Source organism: Gracilinanus agilis, chromosome 5 (assembly GCF_016433145.1).
Source record: "Gracilinanus agilis isolate LMUSP501 chromosome 5, AgileGrace, whole genome shotgun sequence".
Lineage (NCBI taxonomy): Eukaryota > Metazoa > Chordata > Mammalia > Didelphimorphia > Didelphidae > Gracilinanus > Gracilinanus agilis.
The window spans coordinates 184,854,785-184,875,659 of NC_058134.1; the positions used below are offsets into that span (position 1 = coordinate 184,854,785).

The 20,875-nt window shown below is 33.0% G+C and overlaps 1 protein-coding gene across 1 annotated transcript in view; it reads left to right on the plus strand.

The window, feature by feature from the left end:
* Positions 1 to 20,875, plus strand: part of SOX5 (SRY-box transcription factor 5) — a 482,736-nt gene that overhangs the window by 65,389 nt on the left and 396,472 nt on the right. Inside the window, exon 2 of the mRNA XM_044679066.1 lies at positions 4,484 to 4,715. Within this exon, the coding sequence (XP_044535001.1) occupies positions 4,484 to 4,715 (232 nt within the window). The remainder of the gene's footprint in view (positions 1 to 4,483; positions 4,716 to 20,875) is intronic.

Genomic DNA, 20,875 nt, shown 5'->3' on the forward strand with positions numbered 1-20,875 from the left:
AAGAGTCATATTCCAGTACAGCATTATCAGAACTAGAAAGATATTTTGGAATATTACTTACTTAAAGTGCTTTGCTTTGAAAGTTCTTTACTTAAAAGCATTAAGTTTTAGGCCATAAACTCACTGATGGAAATATCTTTTGAATTATATATATATATATGTATATATATATACATATATATTAGAGATAACTACTTACAGAATCTGTGATTTTGTTTATCAAAGTATTCCCACTAACAATTTAGATCATAAACCATTTCTACTTTAATTAATAGTCTTCATTTGTTGTAGTGACCAGAAAAAATAATAGATTTTTCCTGGTCTTCATTCTTCTGGTAGAGAGCTTCTTAATATCTAGTTATCCTGATTTTTGGTCAATAGAAACATAGATAGTTACCCAGACCAAAAATCAAAGTTTAGAACTTGCCTAACTTCATGATCTATTGCAGTGCAAACTATGGCCTGTGGGCCAGATGCAGACTCCTGAAATGTTCCATTGGGCCATGTGACATTCCTAATCTGACCAATACAATGAGTAGGATACAATACAAAGAAATTTCCAAAGAGTTGCCTTAGAAACAGACTGAAAGATGAGTATTTCCTTTCCTTTGGCCCCCTCTTTAAAAGTTTGTCTGTCACTGATCTATTGTATTAGTCTTAAAGAACAAGGTCAATCAATCAGTTGATCAGTAAACATGTATTATGTACCTACTATGTACTAAGCACTAAGGATACAAAAAATAAATAAAAGTTCCTGACCTTGAAGAGTTTAAAATCTAATGGTTGAGAGAGAATGCAAATTTTATGTGTATTTAGATGTGGATACATAGGGGAAAAAAACTACATAAAGAATAAATAGAAAATAATTTTTAAAAGGGAAGGCCCTGGAATTAAGAAAAGCTGGTGAAATCTTCTTAAGGAAGGAGGGAATTTCGATGGGACCTAAAGAAAGCCAGGGAAGTCAGTAGTCAGAGCCAAGAAAGGAAAGCATTACAGCCCTGGAGAACAGCCAGAGAGAGTGCCCAGAGCATAGATATGGAGTATCTTATTCATGGAATAGCCATGAGTCCCCGTGTCACTGAATAAAAGAGGACATGTTAGGGAGTTAAGTGTAAGAAGACATTAAAAGTAGGAGCTGGCTAAGTTATAAAGGACTTCAAGGAAGGTCAAACATAACATTTGATATTTTATCCTGGAAGCAATAGGAAGCAACTGAAAGTTATTGAAACAAGGAATGATCTCACCTGTGCTTTAGGAAAATTACTTTTGCAATTAATGGAGGTTAGATTGGACACAAAGAGACTTGAAGCAGGTAAATCCATAAGCAAGCTTTTGCAGCAGTCAGGATTGATTGAGAGATCCCAAGAGATGATGCAAAGGTAAAATTACCATGTCTTGGCATTAGCTTGAATATGGTGGGGGATTGTGAGAGACAGTGTAGAGTGGCTTATAGATTGCCAACCTACGGGAATAGGAGGAATAGGAGGAGGATGTTGCCTTCTATATTATTAGGGAAGTTAGGAAGAGGGGAAAGTTTAGGGAGAAAGTAATGAGTTCCATTTTGGACATATCAAATTTAAGATGGCAATTGCATGTCCAGTTTGAGATGTTTAAAAGGCACTTGGAGACATGAGATGGGAGGTGAGCAGAGAGTTTAGAGAAGGAAAGACAGATTTAAGAATTATCCTCATAGAGATGGTAATTAAGCCTTTGGAAAGTAATAAGATCACCAAGTGAAGTATATAGAGAGAAGAGAAGAGAGCCTAGGACAGAACTCTGAAGGATACTTGGTTAGGGAACATGATCTGGAAAAGGATCCAGAGAAGGAGATAGAGAAGGAGAGGTTAAATAGGTAGGAGGTAAATCAAGAGAGTGCTGTCCAGAATACCTAGAAAGAAAGGATAATGTTAAGGAGAAAAGTGATCACTTTGTCTAAGGCTTCAGAGAGGCCAAAGAAAATGAGGATCAAGAAAAGGCCATTTACACTGCTGGTGGAGTTGTGAATTGATCCAACCATTCTGGACAGCAATTTGGAACTATGCCCAAAGGGCTTTAAAAGACTATCTGCCTTTTGATCCATCCATAGCACTGCTTGGTTTATACCCCAAAGGATAATAAGGAAAAAGACTTGTACAAAAGTATTTATAGCTGTGCTCTTTGTGGCAAAAAACTGGAAAAATGAGAGAATGTCCTTCAATTGAGGAATGGCTGAACAAATTGTGGTATCTATTCGTGATGGAATACTATTGTGCTCAAAGGAATAATGAAATGGAGGAATTCTGTGTGAACTGAAATGACCTCCAGGAATTGATGCAGAGTGAAAGGAGCAGATCCAGGAGAACATTGTACAGAGACTGATACACTGTGGTATAATTGAACATAAAGAACTTCTCTACTAACAGCAATGCAAGAATCCAGAGCAAAGCTGAGGGACTTATGAGAAAGAAAACTAGCTACATTCAGAGGAAGAACTGTGGGAGTAGAAACACAGAAGAAAAACAATTGCTTGAACAGATGGGTCAATGAGGATATTATTGGGCATGTAGTCACTAAGTGATAACTCTAGTCCAACTATCAATAATATGGAATTAGGTCTTAAACAATGATACATGTTAAAGCCAGTGGAATTGTGCAATGGCTAAGGGGGGTGAGGTGGGTTTGGGGGAGAAGGAAATAACATGAAACATATAATTATGGGAAAATATTCAAAATTAAGAAAAAGAAAAGGCCATTGAATTTGGCAACTAAGAAAACATTAGTAACTTTGGAGAAAGCAGTTTTGGTGGAATGATTAAGTTTCAAGCCATATTGAACAGGAATGAGAAAAGAATAAGAAAAGATGGAAGTAGTTCTTATTTGTTGCCTTCTTGTGGAATTTAGCTACAAAGAGAAGAAGTAATGTAAAATAATAGGTATTATTGATGGTATGAAAATTTCAAGTGAACATTTTGCTTTGTTTTCCAAGAAAGGGGAGATGGGCATATTTGTAAGCATTAGGAAATGAGTCCATAGAAAGGGAGGGATTGAAAATTAGTAAAAGAGGTGGTTTGATAGCCAGGGCAATCTCTTGGAGAAGAGGTGGAATCATTTGGATGAGAAGAGAGGTTAGCCTTAGTAAACAGTAAGGCTACTTCATCATATGAGAAAGGGATGACAAAGGAAAGAGTGACATAAAGGTCATCTTTGTGTTATGATGAGGAATAAGAGGATTTTAGTAGAGAGCAGGGATTAGTAATTTTTAAAAGTATATTCAGTATCGTGAAGCAAAGAATTTCTTCATTCCTTCATTATATTCTTTTCTTTATTCATAAAATGAGTACATGTTTATTTAATTTACTTTGTGTGTTTTTGTTTGTTTGGATGGGTAGATTGTGGGTGTGTGTATCCAGGGTTTTTAATTCTTTCAAAACTCGTTTAATATTAAAGATTTTGATAAAGATCTTGTGTTATCTTAGTCCACTTTCTCAATAAAACTTTTATTTTGAGAAATATTAAAATTTCTGTTCATATATTGTGCTAAATATTTTTCAATTCTTGATAATATTCTGAAACTTATCAGAGTTTGAAAAAATGTTCTTTTCTATATTGTGGAAGAAACATATATCTCTACAATACAAACTTCAGTTTATCAAAATAAAACTTTTTTCTACTTTTCTTTTTTTAAGGTTTCTGAATGAGCAAAAGGCACATAAATTATAAGAATACAAATCTAATTAATATAACCTTAACATTTTCAAAATATTAAAACATTCCAGTTTCTCTGTTATATATTTTTTACAACTCAGAAATTAAAACTGAATCCTGAGGTAGAATGTTCATGGAATTCTCAGATCTTCAAAGTGCAACTAAAATACCAAAATTTCAGAAACAATTTAAATATTTGTGACATTGTGTTATTAGTAATATTCAGACATCCAAACTTTTTGAGGGATCTTTGAATATCAAACTCTTGACATCACCTTTCAATCACTACTGTTTTTGCTTTTCACAATAACCTCTAAATTTTAGCATAACTCAAATTCTAGATAATAGCAAACATTTTGTTTTGAGGTTTTTGAAAATAGAAGGAATTATTAATGCTATTTCCCCCTCTCTGAACAGCAAACAGTGTTTGTTATTCACAGATATTCTGTCTTCAATAAGGCCTATCAAAGTGTAAAACTAGATGGGTATTTTTTTTCCTTTAAAAAGGAATGGTCTTTCATTATGCAGTGTTCTTAGGTGAATTTTCTTGTTTAAGAAGCCAGAATACAAGAGAGTGCTATATTAGTGTATTATTCTCACAACAAACAAGCACTGTTCTGTTGCTACCTGCTTGGCCATTGTTTCTGATTGTGTATGCTTTGCAGTGGTATTTGGATGGTTTCCTGCTCTCTGCCAGCACAAAAAGGCATTTCTGTTACAATGGCCCCTAACCACACAATGACGGCATTAAGGATTTATATGGAGGTTTCATTATTTTCTCCTCTTTTGTTCCTTCCAGGATGTCTTCCAAGCGACCAGCCTCTCCGTATGGGGAAGCAGATGGAGAGGTAGCCATGGTGACAAGCAGACAGAAAGTGGAAGAAGAGGAGAGTGACGGGCTCCCAGCCTTTCACCTTCCCTTGCATGTGAGTTTTCCCAACAAGCCTCACTCTGAGGAATTTCAACCAGTTTCTCTTCTGACGCAAGAGAGTTGTGGCCATAGGACTCCCACTTCTCAGCACAACACAGTGGTAGGTTTTCTTGTGGTCTTTTGTCCTTATAGACATTCTTGGACCAGTCTACTCCTAGAGTAGCTTAGCATTTAGCCTTCTACTCTAAATAGGACATTGTTTATAGTCATATAGAATATCATGATAATATGAAATGGCTAACTTAACTTTACTAAAAGTTACACAAATGAATGACATCTATTCATATGTTGATTTTATGGTATACACACTTTACTTAAGACATCATCAATGGCATCTAGGAGCAATGAGCTAAAACAGTATCCTTACTTTCCCATAATATAAATATGAACTTTCTCATGAATTCTGTCCTCATTTCAGCCTTTTGTTCTCATTGAATTCAAATCCAGGCATAGGTCTCAAAAGAGAATATGATTACAGAGGATCTAAAATCTATCCATCTATCTTTTTACATCTATATCTACCTATCTTTCGAGATAAATATATGGATGCAGACATATAAATTTAAATACATATATACATACACATACATATGTATACACATGGATTTATATATACTTATAATTATATGCAATGTATTTCCATACTTCATACATTTTCTCATAATTATTTAACAAATTAACCAAAATTTGCTGTACGTAAAACATTTTATTTGTATGATTGTACTGTTTGACCAAATTTTAAAAATATGTTTAAACATGATCCTCCCCTCAAAAATAGCTTACAGAATTCAGGATATAAATTATATATAATAAAATATAAAAATATTTAAGGTAGCATATTGGGCAGTAGAATGAAAAGTTTCAAGTTGAAATGGTTCCTGTGAAGGATTATTAAAGAATCTAGTTACATTGTGTTTGTAATACAGGCATACATAGAATGAGAGTCAAGTTATGCCTAGGTCATAATTTTAGACCTTTAAACAGATGAGGGAACTAAAACAGAGAGGTTAGGTGACATGTTCATGGTCACATAGATAGATACCATTAGAAAGAAATTTGAATCCAGGACTTCTGCCTCCAGAGCACCCCTCCCCTCCACTACGAATCTATGAGTCAAAACTTCCACCAACAAGTCTCTAGCCATGGCTGTGGTTGGATGATTTTTCACAATGATGAATTAGTATATTTTTCCTACATTTCTAACTTTCCTTGAATTCTAATATTTCTATTTATTAAAGTTATGCTAAAGTAAGACCTTAAGAAATCTACAACAGAATCTCTTAAATTTTAAAGTGACAAAAAATAAATGCTGATGATATGAAATGTAAAATTTCTAGTTTATAGCAAACCACAATTAGAACACTAATGTCCTGATTCCTAATCCAGTTTTTCTTCCATAATAGTAAGCAGCCAATAGCCTCAAATGTTTTATTTCTTTTTTCTTAACAAGGCTTTATATATTTGGTTTTTTGGATAATAATGCAATCCTTCAACAATTTCTCTCAGAGACACCCTTAAAGTTTAAGAATTTAGAATGATTGACAAGAGCCAGCCACTTCCAGGGCAAGGAGGAAGGAGATTTCTCTACCACAGAATACTAAAAAGATCACTAACTATTTATATAGTAACTTGCCACTGATTCCTTTGGGTTAGCTGGCTGGCAGTCAACAAGGTTCCTTAAAGGAGGCAATATGATTCAATGAGAAGGACATTGACAGTATAATGTGAGGGACCAGGTTCAAATACCACCTGATTTCATCTTAATCCCTTAATCTCTTTAGGCAGGCCTCACCATCTTCATCTGTATAACAATTTCATTGGAATAGATGTCATTTGTAGTATCTTCTAACATTCCAATCCTTAGGGTAAATATTGTGTATTATGGAATTTTAACTTTCTTTTCTTCCTGAATATTAACCTAGTTATTAATTTTAGCTATATTTCTCTAAATTAGAAAATTGCAGCAAGGAAATTTAAAAGCATAAATTACCCTATATCTTAATAACTTGCAAGTTGTCCTTGAATCCTTCCAATCAGTCTTGTTGTGTGCTTCATGACAGGTTTTGTGCACAGATCATGATACTGAATTATTGGCTATGCAATCTTGGAGTCAGTTTAAAAAAATCTCATCTCTTCTAACATATTTTCTTTCATAAATTCAAGCATTGATCAAGGTTATAATAATAATAATCATTTCTGTTTATATAACACATTGAAGTTTATGAAGTACTTTACACACATGACCACATTTGAGAGTTTCAACAACCCCTTTAGGAATGAACCTCAAGAATTATTATCTCCAGTTGATGGGTGATTACAAGTTTGAGAAGTCAAGCAACATGTTCATAGTAATATTGCTAATGAGTGTCAAAGAAAACAACTTGAATCTATGTCTTCCTGACTTCAAACAACTCTGCATTTTACTATATGCAAGTCATTATGCTATGTGCCTGGGTTACCTTTAAGGAATTTACCACATAAGAGATTGTTTTAAAAGAATGTTGAGGGATGTGGGTGGTGTTGGTGGTGGTGGTGATAGTGGTGGTACTTGTCGTTATAATTGCTATTGTTCTTGTCCATTCTGGAACGGGATCTCACCAAATTCTCCAAATCTTATATTGTTTGTGTAGGATTGGGAGTACCTGCCCACTGAGAAACATGTTACCTTCCCTTTGTGTTTCTTGTTTTTATTTTTTCAAACTGGAATTCAATCTCCTTCTTTTCTTATGTCATTATTGTCTTTACTATTGTTCAATTAGCACCAACAGTGTGCTTGATCTTTGTTGGTAGACTACAATCACAGTTTTTTCTGGCTCTTTGTCAACAACATTTCTTTGGGGGGGTATGATTAGGGTTGATTTGCTTGGTCTTGCATATGACTATCTAAAGTATGCCCTAATGCCAACTGACAAGGATATTTATAGGCACCAGCAGGGATCATGGTAAGTTTGGAGGCGAATGAAGTGGCAGCATCAGGGGCAGCTGGGAAGCTGTGTTCTAACCATTTTGGCACTCATTCCCTCTGTAGTTGCAGGGTAGTTCTGTGTGCTGGAATATTGTTCCAGTAACATATGTGATATGACCATTTTTGGTTATTTAATGATCAGCTGTCTTTTTTACTAAAATTATTCCCTGTCTTGGCCAAATTATATTTTGACTTCTTTAATTCCTTCTAAACTGATTTGGTCTAATGCCTTGTCCCACTCTTTGGATAGTGTAGCTTTAGACCTCTTTTTCTTATAGATAGGGATTTTAAAAAAAAGATGTTTTGGAATTGAAGTATTGTGGCAGTACACATCAGAATTACTTACCTCATTGTTTGTATTGATGGGCTGTTTCTAGAATGGATAAGAGTTTGGGGGGAGCAGACCCTTAGATATAATGATTTTATGTATCACAACATTCACTAGAACATTTTTTGCTGTATTTGATATAAAGGAATACAATGCTGTTCCTTCCTGAACTTTTAATTTTATCAAAAAACACTTTTTAAAGATCACCCAATAAGTTTATCACAGAACATGAAACCCAAGGGCAATAATCAAATAGGGATCTAGTATGCTGAATCTAGCCATAAACTTTGAGAGGATTAATTAAATTCACAGGACAATCAGACTCTTTTCTTACTGTCAAGTTTACTATTTTCTGACAGAATTTTGCAAAACAACTTTTATAATCCATGTTTTGGCTATATCTTCAAATCCTCAATCACCATAATGTTTATTTAGAGTTCAATATTCAGACACTTACTTTAGATGCTTGATTTAGGGGAATATGATTGTTCAGGAGAACAACTGCTGTTTAGGCGAAGTGAAAATGCATAGAAGGTGTAAAGATGCTCCTGCAGCTTTTAAAAAGTCAGAGCCTGATCTGACTTTTGGGAAAGTAAAAATATTACTTTAAATAGTGGGTTTTTAAAAAGAGATATTTAGATTTCTGGTGTACCTTTGTACATCAAGCTTAGCATAAGTTATTGTGTTGGTACAATGCACAGTGTTGTGAACACCAGGGCCGTTATTGTGCCAGTTCTAATAATGAGAATTTCATTGTTTAGGGAGAGCAGTCTCCTACACTCTAAACAAAAGTGTAATTACTTTTGAACGATGTGGAATGTGCTCAGTTTAATAGCATGGAGAATAGATTCGCAAAGATTCAGATAAAGCAAGCTTGGAAGCCATATGTACAATGTGTCAGTATGAAATTATGTTAGTAGGCAGTATAATTCCACACACACATACACGATTTCACACAGTTTATCTATAAACTGTTGTTTCTGTAAGAGATAGGCATGCTTATCTGAACAAGGCCAATTCAATTGAAACAAGGTAAAAATGGTGACAAGTTTGTATTTGTTTTTTATGGTAAAAATTGATGTTTATCATACAATGAAATTACATTGTTACAAACATTACATTATAAATGTCATCACGAAATACCACTTGAAAGCTGTTTCCATCGATATAATCCCAGGCTTGTATTTGAGATCAAGTATTTTGATCCTTATACTTGCAATGTTTCAGAAAATTTTCCCCCAGCATTATCAAGAACAGGGACAAATTTTTACCAAAAAAAAAAGAAAGAAAAGAAAAAATATAATTTGGGGTCCATCAAGCAACTGGAGAAGTCACACAATCCATCATTTCACCTTGTTCTACAATTTCTTTGGAATCCAGGAGGAATTAGGAAGGACGAAGCGTTGATTCACAGAGTCTGTTGCAAAGTTTAACTGTTGAGTTTAAAGTTATCTGCCTCTTGAGTAATGGATGTAAATGTAAGGATATTTGTAGGAGTTAGTCTGTTAAGATCATTTATTGAGTGTTCATTGTTTGCATAATCTATAATTTAATTCTAAACTTAACCAAGAAAAGTAATTTTTTCAGTACATGTGTATGGTTGGTTAAGGGCATTTTGTTCATATCAAAGAAGCATTAAGTGTCTTGACTTTCATTTAAATGCAAAATTGAAAGGAGAAAACTGCCTTAGTTTAAGTATGTTTACAAGACTAGTTATCAGGAAGCTAAAGATTTGGCCACTTAGAAATTTTTAAAAAATATTATTTAAGGACTCCCCTGTGACTATATACTTGAAAATAGTTTTTATTTATGCTTCATGGGCATTTTAGTAAATATCTAAAATAAGTTTATATGTAAGATTTAAAATTAGCATACATACTACCAAAAATTCTTAGCAAATTGAACATATATTAATAATATAAAGCTTTAAAAGAAATGAAAATCTAAAGGTTTTAAAAATAAAATATAGACAAATTAATGTTTTCTTTATATATGGCAAAATTAAAGAGTTACACTTTTTATGTTAATAGGAATGAAAAAGCTTAGTATCGACAGTGCATCTCTGAGCCACCAAAGTATAAAAAAAATAATTTACTGTCCCTGCTAACTGGGGCAGGTAGATGGAACAGTAGATAAAGTCCCTGGCCTAGAGTTAAAAAGCCTCATTTTCTTAAGTTCAAATCGGGCCTCAGATACTTAGTAGCTGTGTGACCTTATGCAAGTCATTTTACTTACTTGCTTTAGTTTCATCTGTAAAATGAGCTGGAGAAGCAAATAACAAACCACCAGTATCTTTGCCAAGAAAATTTCTAATGGGATCACACAGTCAGATACAATTGAAAAACAACATTAAGAAGGTTTTTTATAATGATAAATACATGCAAATTAATGTGTTCACATAAAATTAATCTTTCTGCCTATTTATTTTGCTAATAATTATTTGTACTTTTGGCCCCAACTCAGAAAAATGCTTTAATCTGTGCTACAATTCAATTCAACATATTTTTATTAACATCAGTTATATGTAGAGAATTATTCTAGGTGCAGAGAATACTAAGATTAAGATGAAAAATATTAGTTGTATCCTCATGTGGCTTAATGCTCTAATAAAGATGATATATATCCATAAGTCATTTAGGGGATTTCCATAGTGTTTTAGGAAAATATATTTCATGTAATACATAGCTTGAGAGACTATGCTTTAGAGAATAGAGTCAAAAGGAAAGAGGAGATGGATAAAGTAGGAAAAAAATAAGACCTTTATTCAATCTACCTCTCATAAATACTGGCTTTGGGACAGTACAAGCCAGTTAACTTATTCAGTCACTCTTTTAACCAAAGAGAACAGTGGTGATCAGCATTGATAAAGGAAGTTTGCTCAATGGGAGTTACAAGGACCAATAAAATCATTCATACAATTGATTCAAAAAATAAAAAAACACAGTAATAATCAGTTATTATGAAACTGTGTGAAGAGAGAGAAAAAGAGCCCAGCAGTCCTATTGTGCACTTATATAAATATATTGAGTATTGCCTTCTGGCAGCTTAAAATTTAAATTTAGATGAAGTAAATAATATACATTAACATAAGCCCACAAATAACTATAAAGATGTATATGAAAATACAAATATATTTTTCCTGTTAACTTCATGTTAATCACAATAGGAGGACTCTACTACTATATTTTACTTCTGAGAGGGAAGAATGGAAGTGTGACTAATAATATGAGCAATGCAGATAAGTGAGGTATAAGTGGAATAAGCTGTGTATGTATTCTTGCAGGAATACATGTTTTGCTTTTTAATTTTTTATTTACATCTTTTGTTTTTATATCTCTTTATTTCTGAATATTTATTTTATCCTCTAGGAAGAGAACCATCCCTGGTAACAATGCATTTTTTCATAACAGGATTAACATGGAAATTTGTATAATATAATAACATATGTACAATCTATATCATATTTCTTGCCATCTTGGAGAAGGGAGAGGAGTAGGCAAAAAGGAGAGAATATGGATCACAAAATGTCAGAAAACAGTTACTGAAAATTGTGTTAACTGGGGGGGGAACTAATAAAAATGAATTATGTTTAAAAAAATTTTTTAAAATAGCTCAATAAAACTAACCAAGAAATCAGCCAAGTCTGAAACCACATTCAATGTTCAGCGTCTAAAGCCACCCACATTTGCTAAGATGTGAAAAAGGTAGATTTTCTTAAATCTTCTCCCAGGTCCAACTTGGACATTGTCATATATTCTTTTTTTCTTCATGAATCAGCTTTTTAGTGTATTACTGAAAACATAGTTAATTTTATAGTAGATTTAATGGAACCTTAAGACAGAGATGTGAAAATTTTTGACCAAAGGAAGAAATGTTACCCTTATTTTACATGTTTATATCACAGAAAATATAGATATTTTTAATGTAGTTTTGAGCTTCTGATAGAATATTCTGAAAAGACACTCTGGCAGTTGGAAGTGACAGGTAAAAAAATATCTATGTGAAACACCTATGGGAAAAGGGAGAAAGTGTGTTTATGATGTGCGAAGAATTTATATTTTGTGCCATTCCATATGGAGCCAAGAAAACAGTATATTTTTCAGACAGTTTCACATTGCCTTTCTGATTCTGCTTTCTTCTCTCTGAATCTGTTTTTCCATGCTTCTCTGAATCCTTATCTCCATTATTTCTTATGATGCAGTGATACCCCATTACATTCTTGTGCTCTAGTTTGTATAGTCATTCCCTAATAGATGACTCTCCATATATTTTCTACTATACAAAGTGTTTCTATGGATGTTCTCCTGTAGATAGAACTTTTCTTTCTGTCTTTTACCTCCTTGTGTGTGTGTGTGTGTGTGTGTGTGTGTGTGTGTGTATATACCTAGCCATTGGAACACTGGGAAAATGTTATAGATATTATCATCCCATACACTTTTTTTTCTTTTTCAAAATTCAAAATTGCTTTCCAGAACAGTCGAACCAATTCATTACATTTTAAGAGAATGTAAATTATTTTGAATTCTGCATTTATTATAGAAAAGACTTCCATTAAGCTTCAAGAATACTGTCAGAAAGATTAAACCCCAGAATGAGCAGAGAGATTTGGGAAAAATGATCTTTTTAAAGGTGTGTTCAAACCAAGAAGAACAAGTAGGAGATATGCTTATTGCTTCCTACAGATTATTTAATATTAACAGATGTTAGAGAGGGACTAGAACTATGTAATTTCTATTGTGCATTTTTTATCAAGGAGATTTTGCTTCAAATGAAGCAGCTTGGTATAGTAGAAAAAACTCAATTTACAATCAGAGGACTTGAGTTGAATCTCAGGTCTGCCACTTAACTAAATTTTTGACAGTGGGTATAACTTCTCTAGGTCTTAACTCATTTATTTTTAAAAAGTTATATGGCTTCATAGCTGTGCTCCAGCTCTGTCTAAAAGTCTATGAAATCATAATGGGTAGAGTAAGTATGGTGAAGAGAGAAAGAAATCCAAGATAAGTAATATTGCAATGGTGCTGCTTTAAATAAATTCCAGTCTCTAGACAAAGCTAAATTAAAACCAATGGTAAAATTTAAACAAACATATTTAAAGATTAATGCTTATCAAAACCCTGTGAGTAATCTTTGATCAACTATTGGGAATAGCAAAATTATATTACTAATGGAATTAGCTTATACTTGTAATATTTTTCAAAAATAGGATAAAGGTAGATTTTTGACAAGTACTTGATATTTACTCTTAGCAAAATTCTATAATTGTTAAAAAAGATGACATCCATATTTATAAAAGTAAGTAGTGATCTCTAGTAGTTAGCAAAGGTTCATGACAAAATAACCTTATTTCCTTTTTTAATAGGGTAACTAGGTTTGCTTATTTATCCCCACAAAATGTGATATAGTAGGCTGACCTTATGATCATAAAGACCTGAGGCCAAGTCCCCCCTTCAGGAAATATTGGCTGTCTGACTGTGGACAAGCCATTTAACTTCTCAGTGCCCCAGGCAACTCTTTAAGAATGTGTATAGAATAATGTCTGATTTGCACTGAAGGATGGCATTACTTTATCAGGAGTTTCCTAAACTAGTAATTGGACTACCCCCAAACCCTTTCAACCCTCCTCTCCCCAGTAAAGAAAGAAAAAAAGAAACTATACTGGTAGTGAAAGTAAATCATATGGAAATAGTATATATTAACTTCAGCAAGATATTTTCATGCAGTTAGTCCCCCATGATCTGAGTCACATTTTTTTTCTATAAAATAGAGTAGGAAATACCAATTTCCTTTTTCATAGGGTGGCCTTTCACAAGCTTGTAAACAGTTTTCATGTGCTTAAAATTTCTCTTGTCAAGGTTAAACAACTCGCATTCCTTCAACCAATCTTTCTGCAGCAGTTTTGTATGTGCTAAATGATCTAAAATTGCCATTATAGCCTTAATTCTTTATTACATTATGACAACACAAACATGTTACTAACTTCTAGTAGTTTCTTCTGTCCTGTCAGTCAAACTTATTACTATGAATTTTCATCACTGTAAAATGTTTTCGGGGTAAAGAGAAATTGCTTACATAATGAGCTGTCCAGAAAATTATGTGGATCAGGAGTCTATAAATTTTGTCCACAATTAAATATTTTGGATAGTATTGTCAATATATGAACCTAAAATAAGTAATATATAGAAGTAGCAATCATTCCTATTCCCACTTGATAGTTATCTCTTTAGTCTAAAAGCCAGATAAACTGTTATATGAATATGCCTATTTTCTAGGTTGAAATATGACTCATTAACTCATTTGCCATTGAACCTTAAGATATTTCAACATCTGTGCTTGCACTGTATTGTTTCTTTGCCATAACAACTAGGCATAATATGCCTACTCCTTTAACCTAAAAAGATAATTCTGTTCTACATATAGTAACACATTTTAAAAGTACAAATATCAACATGTATTTTTTATGTTTAAGGAAAAAATAAAAATGATTAAGAGAATTGTAGAACTATCCTTGTATTTTTTGCCAGTGGTATTTACATGTCTCCTTCCTCATACATACCGACATACTAAAATATTTTTTCATACTTCATAAAGAGAACAGTCAACAAGAGAAAAATTTTTCTTCTTAAGTGAAAATTTATTTGAAAAGTAAAAAAAAATTTTCATATGAATAAATATTTCCATAGAAAGGAAGGTCATTCTGAATTAAGGTATAATATGCTAAGTAAAGTAAGTGTATTAAATATAATTATTTTCACAAGTTCTAAAGTGATGAGTGTATTTTTTTACATTGTCAGAAAGAAGTCTGAAAGTGGTAATGTTGTAACATGTTACCATATTTTGATCATTTCTATCATTTTTAGTAAGTATTCATATTTGTAAAGCACTTTGAATATTTTAATGCTAATATAATAATATATAATTATAATAAGATGTAAGTAATGTTAGGTTTCAATTGTTAGGTTGTGTTTATTAAACTACTAGTGTTAGGATTTTGTAGTTAGGGAATATCATAAAAAAGATATTCCAAAAATTATCATTCATATGAGCTCCTTCTACACAAGGAGAGCAAGCTCATGGAGCCCTATGGTAACTCAACTGAAGCTATTATACATAATTTACTAGCGGTTGTTTCTTATTTAACCAAATCTGCTTCTGCTGTGGAACTGTAAATAATGCTATCATGATGTGTGTATATAGTATTCACTTAAGTGCTCTCAAAAAATCTAGCCAGGCCCAAGATAAAAGACAATATATATGGAGGATTAACTCTTTGGATATGCCAAATATCCTTTTATTTTAAAATATTGGTCTTCAAAGGGTTAATGGTTTGCCTAAGGCAGTATGGTACGGAAATGTAACTACAAAGAATGCAGTAACTTTTCCCTGGCAAGGAACCTGAAAATTCATAGGAAATATATCTTGATCCTATGTAAAAATATAAAGCAGATATACAGTGTCTCCCAAAAGTATTAGTGCTTTACAAAGTTATTAAAATTTAAAAGTACACTAAAATTTTGGAGGAGGGACATTCTATGTAATAATGTTTAAATATAATAGAGAAATTGAACAAATAATATCAATACATTTGTTAATACCTTGCTCTTCCATTCCTGGTTACTTTTTTTTCCAGGCTTATAACCTAATGAAATGAATTAGCTAGTTGTCTCCAGCATACTTATTCAGATATAAGTGTTACTAGCTGGCATGTTTTACAAGCAGGTATAATACCTATAAAGGGAGCTAGGACATCAGAGAACATGCCTGTAAAATCACCACATAAACAATCCCACTAAGATTGAGTCTACTTCTAGTTCCTTCATTTTTCAGATTACAAATCAGTCATTCATGCTATATAGCATTGTTTAGATATACTATCAATATTTTGACTTTGGCAAAAAAGAATCTGAGACAAGCATCATAAAATTTATCCTCAAATCAACTTTTTAAAGACAAATTTTGGTTCGTTTATTTGTTTTCTCCTGGGGAATAAGTGATACACTGACCAATAAGAGCAAAAGACAAACATGTTATGTCATAAAAAAACTAAACCTAGGGTGTAGCCACTAAGTGGGATTATGCTAGTTAGGAATTTCAGTTTTCAATCTCATTATTCTTATTAACCAGCCTATTTGTATTTCCCATCTGAATGACTACAATGCTATTAAAACTCTAAATTTGCTTATTAACAATAAGATTCATAATTGTAGGGAGAAAGTGAAGCATTTTTGTCATTTGAGATCATAGACTAACTGAAAAAAAATTGAAATAGATGAAAAATTTGAAATGCAGACCATAATCCAAGCACAGAAGCATGATATAGTAATGATAGAGGACTTCAGTGTTCCAGGTATCTGCTGGATTTCTCTCCCTGCCAAAACTGAAGGAGCAAACAACTTCTTGACTTTCCTTAATGGTAATTTCATTCATCAAGGGTATTCTGGGCCAAATGTAATATGGTGATTCAGACTTAAAAATAACCTTTCTGAGAAGAAATGAAAATAATAGAATTTCTAAAGTTGATATATACTCAAAAAACCATTCTCTACTACCACTAAAGTCACTATAACAACTAATCAAGTTAGGTCAAGGTGGCTTTCCAGGAGATATTCAATAAAATTCTGACCATTACCCTTCAGATAAGTCTTTTGTGCGTCAGGTAGCAAGAACACAAATGGTCTCCCTTTCTCCTTAAAAATCAGCCTAGTCTACACATCACTCTAAAAATTGTGCTGTCCCTAGACTTCAATGTCAAAAGCCCTGGTGTTATCATCGAGTAAGGTGAAGGGATAACCAATAATATCTCTTAATATCTTTAAAAAGAAGAGAAATGCCTACTTGGTCACAGGGTCATTTATTTTAGTTGCTTAAGTTGGATATATCTTGATATTAATAAGGTAGAGACAGGATGGCAGAGATTCCACAATTATTGTTGAACTAGGTATTCAGGGAAATCCCTTTCTTTAGGATTCTAATTTTTAAAAATTCATTTCAACAAGCCAAAATTAAAGACCTACTGTGTTGCATTGTGATCCACACATCAGAAAAATTTAGCAGAGTGGGGATAAGTAATTTAAGGGGCATATGTCCTTCTATTTAGTATATCAAGGAAGGCTTTAGGAAACAGGAGCCAACTATACTAAATTTTGAATGTTCTATAGTAGATACAGAGAAAATTTGTGGTGTGGAGAAAGCAAGTAAATACTAAAAAAAGTTTAGTTGTCATCTTTGGCTTGAAAAAAGAAGGTGAATTGAGGCAGGAAAGGTAGGTTGGACCCAAACTGTGAAGGAACTTTAGTGTTACAGTAAGGAATACTAAAGTAAGGAATTATTCTATAGACAGGGAGGCAGTACAATATACATTTATGGGTTGCAAACTAGGAGATGTGAGATTGAATCCCATTTCAGATACTTATTACATCTGTGACCAAGAATAACTCTAATCATTTGATGTCTGAGTATCAGTTTCCTCATTTATAAAATGTGGAAAATACTTATATTCTGAAACTTGTTGGTATGAGCAAAGTACTTTGTAAAGTTTATTGCCTGTACAAATGTGTGCTATTATTACTTATTGTTTTAAGGTTGATAAAATGCTCTATCCCAATAACCCTGTGAAGTATTATTATCCCAAATTGATTTACATATTGTTACATAGCTAGTGAGTACAGGAGAAATGACTTGGCTATGTTTCCTGTTTCCTCCTATCAAATCTATAATCCTATGTTATTGTAATTCTTTAGTGAGATGCTGGTTTTCCCTATAGTACATTATTGTGGTAAATGAAGAAAATCATGTAATTAGAAATTATTGGACTTTACTATCTTTCCGAATTCCTCCCTCTTATGTTTAGGAATTACAAATAGGAAAATGAAGGCTTCATGTATTATAATCAATAATACATATCTGTAAAATAATTTTTAAAAATCATTGAAATATTAAAAGTTCAAATTTGACTTGAAAGCTTTACATTAGATTCACAAAAGCTAAGTAACTATTCTAAGCCCTTTTTTTGAGTAGGATAAGGAGAAGTCAAATCAGTATCAAAGAGATTTTCCCTCCTCAGAGTTTTAGGGTTTTAATTCAACTGTAAGTTAAGAGCCTTGCTTAAAAAAATAAATACTGAAAGCAAGTATTGTTACCTGGGTAGCAACTATGGCTTATGCTGCTTTCTAATTTCCCCAGATAGCTATGGATTCTCAAAAAATCTGTCATGGTGACAGAGGAAGTTACAGCTGCTATATAACTGCCACAAACAGCAACCCCCCCCTTTTTTTTTGGCCAAATGTCAGTAGTAAGGCATTTTCATAGGGACTACCATCCCTAGATCCTAACTATTTCAGTTTACTGCTGTCCATTTAGCTGGAGAAAAAGAATATAAGCATTTATCTTTATTGATGTGTATTCCAGGTTTCTCCAGAGATATTCCTATATTCATTAAAAAACTAGCAAAAGATTACTTTATCATGTTTGTTACTTTAGTTCATGAGTACTGAGTAGCATTTTTCTTTCATATCCCAGTTAAATTTGTGAAACTCAGATTGGCAGAGTGAAGAGAGGGCCAATCTTTGTCAAAAGGGGACAGCTAGGTGGCACAATGGAGAGAGCACTGGGCTTGAGGTCAGAAAGACAAGTTCATATTTGATTTCAGACATTTACTTAGTTATATGACCCTGAGCAAGTCACTTAACCATGTTTGTCTCAATTTCTTTGACTGAAAAAAAAAACTGGAGAAGGAAATGGCAAGCCACTCCAATATCTTTGCCAAGAAAAACACAAATGAGGTCATGAAGAATCTGACACAATTGAAACAACTTTAAATCAAGAAGGTCTGATCCTGCATCTGATACAGAATAGATATGTTATCATAGGTGAGCCACTTAACCATTCAGCTCCTGAATCAACTGTAATTTGCAGACAAGTATGTGATCTCTATTAGTGGAGAATATTTGCATCTTTAAGTTCCTTATACCAATGGTATTGGTGAAATCCCTCCAAAGTCAATTAATTTTTCAGGAATATGCATATATATAGATATAGATATAGATATAGATATATATAGACATATATAAACCAAATTGTTTTTTGATAAGGTAAATTTCAGATTTCTTTGTATTGAAAAACATTTTTCTTATAAAACCAGTCTAACCAACATCATATTACCATGCCAATGCAATTGTAGTAGTTAAGCATACATATATTTCAGGAATGTAATAGTCATTGAACTGTGGTATCTTCTCATCACAAACACTTGAAGGTATTTTCCTTAGATTCAAATCCACTTTAAATAAAAACTATTCATAAAAGATGTATTATGTATTAAAAGGTGTATATGTTCATACCTTTCTACTTAACTCCTGGGATTACCAATAATGTATTTGTTTGTCTATCAGGTCTTTTTTCTATATGATCTGTTATACATGGAGGCTATTTTGAGATGACCTGGAAGTTACCTGGAGAATATATACACTAGATCTGAGATGGGGAAAAAGAATGATGAAAGTGGATATCTAAGACAAAGAGGGTGGTATGTCAAGAATTCGACATGTTGCAACTAAAAGTAACACACCCAACCAAAATATGTATTTCTCCAACTGTTAAAATGGATAATTAAACATATACTTCTACCTACACTTTGCTGGATCGAGGCTGTGATGCTCTCCCAGCAAAAGTGATTTGTATAATCTTTCTATTTTATTTTGTATGCACTCTTCACAGTTCTATTATGCCTTCTTCAGTGATTCTATAATTATTTTTTGTTTTACATAGATAGAAACATGATGATTTTTTTCCCTTTTACATATGGTGTTTTTGCTTCATGCAGAGAGAACTACACAGATGACAAAAAAAAACACTCAAAATTTTATCCAGCTTTATACTCTTATGTTTATAACCCTGTATATCACTAAAAATGTCCTTACCTAAAACACTTTATCGTTTTATTACTAGGTTTATACCAGTAATGATATTCATATCGGCTTTCTTAGGGATAATCTTTAAGCAGAACCTGGCAAGAAAAGCTTTTTGAAAATGATCATTCCTTGGAACACAAATCTGGATACATGAAACATCAATTTAATCGCCTGCTCTTAATCACTGCCTCAGTTTAACAGGACTGACTGAAATATAGAAGCTGATTTTCAAACTAGAAATCAGTGGATTATCTAATTCCTAAACATCCTTTCCTTGAGTTTGTTAAACTGACATGATGATGGTGGTAAGAGAGATGGTTTAGGATGCAATAGGCCTACTATGAGAGAGAGAAAGAGAGAGGGAGAGAGAGAGGAAGAGAGAGAGGGAGAGAGGGAGAGAGAGGGAGAGAGAGGGAGGGGGAAGAGAGAGAGAGAGAGAGAGAGAGAGAGAGAGAGAGAGAGAGAGAGAGAGAGAGATATCGAGATTTACATGTGAGAACTCAGGGGGCTTTGTCATGGCAATTGTATAAAGTGATATACAGTGCAAATCGACTTGAGCATGTCCCTGGATAGCAGGCGGTTTACAGCCTCTTCTAGCAGAGATTACTGCTTTATCTTGTCATACTAAATTAACGTGGCAGCACACTGTTAAACAGTGGTGACCTCTTCATCTGTGGAAATTGCTGCCTAGAGGAGGGATGGTATTTAAGACTTTTTCTGTAGCTCTCTAGTCTTCCCTCCTCCCCCTTTATGCCCTTAAGGCATTTCTGGGTTAGAATGTAGCAGTTTTATATAAAAAAGAAAGGCTTTTTATATCAAGGTGAGAAGAAATAGGTTTTAACTAAATCTTTGTTGTTTGATTAATAACCACTTTCCTATAGAAATATTACACTTTTGTTTAGACAACTTTCCAGGATGAGATGCCATACATATAAAATGGAATTAAACTATATTCATGGTTTTAACATTTTAACCCTTTATTGTTATGTGATTAAAAGAAACCTAAATCTTTATAAAAGGAAATATTTCTATCTTCAATAGCCCCCCCACCCTTTATA